The 3962-nt window shown below is 40.2% G+C and overlaps 1 protein-coding gene across 1 annotated transcript in view; it reads right to left on the minus strand.

Annotated features, from left to right (window-relative positions):
• Window positions 1-3580, minus strand: part of SH3GL3 (SH3-domain GRB2-like 3) — a 16791-nt gene extending 13211 nt beyond the window's left edge. Inside the window, exons 1-3 of the mRNA XM_010131838.1 lie at window positions 3515-3580; window positions 2241-2313; window positions 881-1024 (exon numbers count right to left, since the gene is read on the minus strand). Of these exons, the coding sequence (XP_010130140.1) occupies window positions 881-1024; window positions 2241-2313; window positions 3515-3523 (226 nt within the window). The 5' untranslated portion in view covers window positions 3524-3580. The remainder of the gene's footprint in view (window positions 1-880; window positions 1025-2240; window positions 2314-3514) is intronic.
• Window positions 3581-3962: the final 382 nt, after the last annotated feature.

Here is a 3962-nt window from a genome sequence, read left to right on the forward strand (position 1 = left end):
CTATGCAGCATCTGCTTGGACTCGAGTGCAAGGTCCGTACACCTACATACCTGTTACTATTTCAAGACAACCACTATGTGTAAAATTGCAAATATTAACAACAGTCCAGAGCAAAGCCAGCCAGTTCTGCACTGGCTTCTGCACACAGTCCCAGCGTGTACCACTCTCTCCTAGCTCTATTCCCTTCTCTCTCCCCAAACCAAGGTTCTCCTTTTCTCATTTATTTCTCACTGAGTGGCTCTGTGACAATGCTTCGAGTCATTCCAGTCAAGCCCCCACACTGTGCATGCTCAGCAGGCAAGGCCTCTAGCGAGACTGTGGAAGTACCAGCATATTGTGAGAAATAGGCAAGATTTGATTTACCAAATCATAGCATGGTGAGGTTGGAGTTTATTTTCATGAAATCAAGAAAACACATTTTTAGGATGCACTGCTCCAAAGCACAGAAATACCAGATCATTACACAAAAAATAAAAAATAAATTACCTGAAGTTATTGGGTTTTTTCTATGAGAAATTTTTCTCTTAGTTTAGTTCTCAAATATAGGGTAACCATTTTTATTTAAAGATTAAGAGAAATACAGTGCATCTAAGAATTACCCTGAATTATTTAGGTTTGGCAATTTAGAAACTAAAATGGTTATGGCAATAATATGAATCATCAGAGAGCGTCAATAATAGTGTTATCAAATTCACCTGATGCAGAGGTGGACAAATACACAGAAACATTGTGTTTCGCTAATTATATCAATCACCCCCTGATCACTGTACTTAACCTTCCCTCTTACCTGCAGCAGCTGTTTACACAGGTTATGTCACTGAGTAATATTCTGCAAAGAACTTTATGCTGAAATATTCACAGAGGAGATACACAAACTCACCAAACATAGAATCATCGCCAAGCTCCCTGCCATACCGTATCATGCAGTCTCCTAGGAGTCCCTCTGTCTGGGGATAGCCTGTGGTTTTAACTTGTCCTCTGATCTTTGACATAGTGTTCAGCATTCCCAGCTTGGCTCTGTATGCTAAGGAGGACATAACAAAAAGACAAAAAAGTTATAAAAATGCTTTTAAAAATAACATTTTTAAACCAATTAATAATTTAACAACGTCATGAAGCAAGTCACTAAGCTGGTCTGTAGATTCAAAAGTGTTTTGTTGTCAGTACTTCAAAGTCAAAAGTTGCAATGCAACAAGGGTCAGAAGAAACTGAGTTTTTATTCCCAACTGAATGAGCATCATTTCTCCAGGCAGATATATAGTGGAAGTGCTTGTCATCGTCTGTGGGTATTGACTAATACTCACAGTCCTTTGAATATTCCTGCTTGTGAACATCTTGTTTAGAAGTACTGCAGAAAGCAAATGCAGAATAGACACAAGCACAGCCAAAGCCAATTTCACGCTCTTGCTCTCTCTCTCCCCCTTTTGCTTGCGAGAACATTGCAAAACTTCCCCGCCCCACCCCCACCTATTTTTTCATTTAATCAAGACAGTAGAAATTTATTCTGCAAAATGTCCTGATACATACAAATTAATTTATTGTTATCTTGCACGTATCATGACAAAAACAGGAATTCAGACAGTTCTCAAAAAAGAAGGTTCCTCCAACAGCTGGTACGGACAGCGAATCAAGGTCATAACGGATGAACTTTGTGACTGACTGCAGATGTAAACGTGTCTCCATTCTCGTCTCTTAAAACAGCATTTCATAAACTTCTAATAACCGACAATCCAAAATCTGCTGAGACCTAGCACTGTCCAGAAAATGCAAAGCCTCATTCAAACACCTGGTGAGCAAGTTACAGCCCTTTTCCCCACGGTTACACAGCCACCAGCACCTCTGCTGGCAGCAGCCTATGAGTTAGATTCAACGGCTTTTCGAATCTCTGCTAAAAAAATCCATTGGCGTTCTCTCCACTTGAGGGATCCATGTCCCACTCCAGGAAACCCCGCACAAATGAGAACACACGTGCTGTACCAGAGGCCCAGGCTCTCCAGGACATGTCATGCATGCAAAACCTACACTCACCCAGTAAACCAGATGCGCTGTGTGCTGCGAGTTGAGCGTATCCCGGATCAGACTTACCACGTATAAGCTGTGCAGCTGTTCAGTGCGCACATAGGGGAAGTGCTCTAGAAGCCTCACAATGATGGCCCAATTAGCTTTTATTTACCCAAGACGAATTTCCAAGTAAGACGACAACATTCAGCAAAATCCAACGCCTATCGCTCCTATCCTACCTGGATTCGGCTGAAGATACTCTGTGGATTTGGACAGAAGCTCTGTTACAGCTTTGTTAGTAACATCAATTTTCTGAAAAAGAAAAGTAACAGAGCAAAAAGCAAATCAGTTACTAGAAGGTTTATTGATTTATTAGCCATAATATGGTGTTCCAGCTGATAATGACATTTTATTTAAAATAATCAAATAATGTAGCTTAAAATAAATAGTCATGTCATAGTTACAAGAGGATTTTACCAAAAACATATCAGTTGGCAGGTAGTCCTGGAGAGAAGGTTTATATCAAAATGTGGGCTTGCCTTACCAGCCCATCGGTCTTGACCACTGCTTACACACTCTAGACTACAGTTTTCCTGCCAGCCCAGTTGTTTCTAAGACTGCTTTTCTCCACAGGTGAAAAAGACTGAACATACCCCTCTCAATCTTGGGGTCAGGGCATTTAAAGCAGTCGTTGGCACTGTCTCCCCATTTAATAGTTTCTAAAATGCTACAAAAAATCACATTTCTGGTCTGCTTCCCTTTTCGTCCCTTAGGGCCTGGACATTATTTTTCCCCATATAATGCAGGGAAAGGAAATAATTATCCTGAGCCAAAGAAATTGAAACCTAGAAAACTGTCAGGAAAAACACAACTCATGCAAGATTTTTCTTCCTCAGTCTGCCAAGAATAAAAGCTGTGACCTAAGCCTACTATGAACACTAAAAAGTACACAGAAAGACCAGGACAACTAAAAAAAAGCATACAAAAGTGAAAAAACTGGCATTGTTTAATTTTGCAACCCAACTCAGCAAACATAGCAAACATCTCAATTTCCACAACTCATCTGTATTTTTGAACACAGATTTAAACTAAAAAAATCTAGTTTTGCATCAAGAGAAAATTCTATCCGAGCAGTTAGATTTTTGTCATGAATAATACCAGGTGGGAAGTCTTCCTGATATGTAAAAAGACTCACTAAACATTGAAGATTTCTCTCTTTAATGTCCCACACAGACAGAGGAGAAAGGCCCCTCCTGGTCCTCTGCACCATTCCTGGAGGAGTTTCTCTTCACTGCCGAGAGGCTCGGACAGCCTTTGTGGATCTCTCTTCTCCCTTGGCTGAGCTGACGAGGCTGAAGGATAAATTTGCACTTATCTGTATATATTTCTGTTTGGAAGCGCATGGTGGGGTTTCTCCCCCAGGTAAATCTACTATCTTCTATCACTTGAAACATGAAATATCTTTGATTCTGCAATAGCTTAACAGTGAAAAACATAATGTTACTTTCCTTACCCTTTCCATCTCTTGAAATTCTTCATCTAACTTTGTTCCTTCTGCTCCACTTATTTTTTCACTGAACAACTGTAAAAAGATAAATTTAACAAAAAAAATTTGCATGATTATTTAATTACTGAATAAATATCTCTAGAGTTACAGGAATTCACTTCAGATTAGAAAATACACAGCAACCATTTGAGGCAACGGTGCAAGACAAGAGTAACCTTGGTCTTGGGGGGCAGCACTCATTGCAAGAGCGACAAAGATACCTGATAGGAATTTACAATGGGCAAACAAAAAATGATTTCTCAAGCCTAAACAGTGTTTACCCTGAAGGCACAACCCACACTGCAGACTTCAGGTACAGGGACCAGAGTGTGATTGCAGGCAAATCCAGAGTAACCCTTTCAAGTATATCTTTCCAGCTCTGTACTTCTGAGTTCCTTCTGGTTGTGTATGCCAC

This window comes from Buceros rhinoceros, unplaced genomic scaffold (genome assembly GCF_000710305.1).
Source record: "Buceros rhinoceros silvestris isolate BGI_N320 unplaced genomic scaffold, ASM71030v1 scaffold1622, whole genome shotgun sequence".
NCBI classification, from domain to species: domain Eukaryota; kingdom Metazoa; phylum Chordata; class Aves; order Bucerotiformes; family Bucerotidae; genus Buceros; species Buceros rhinoceros.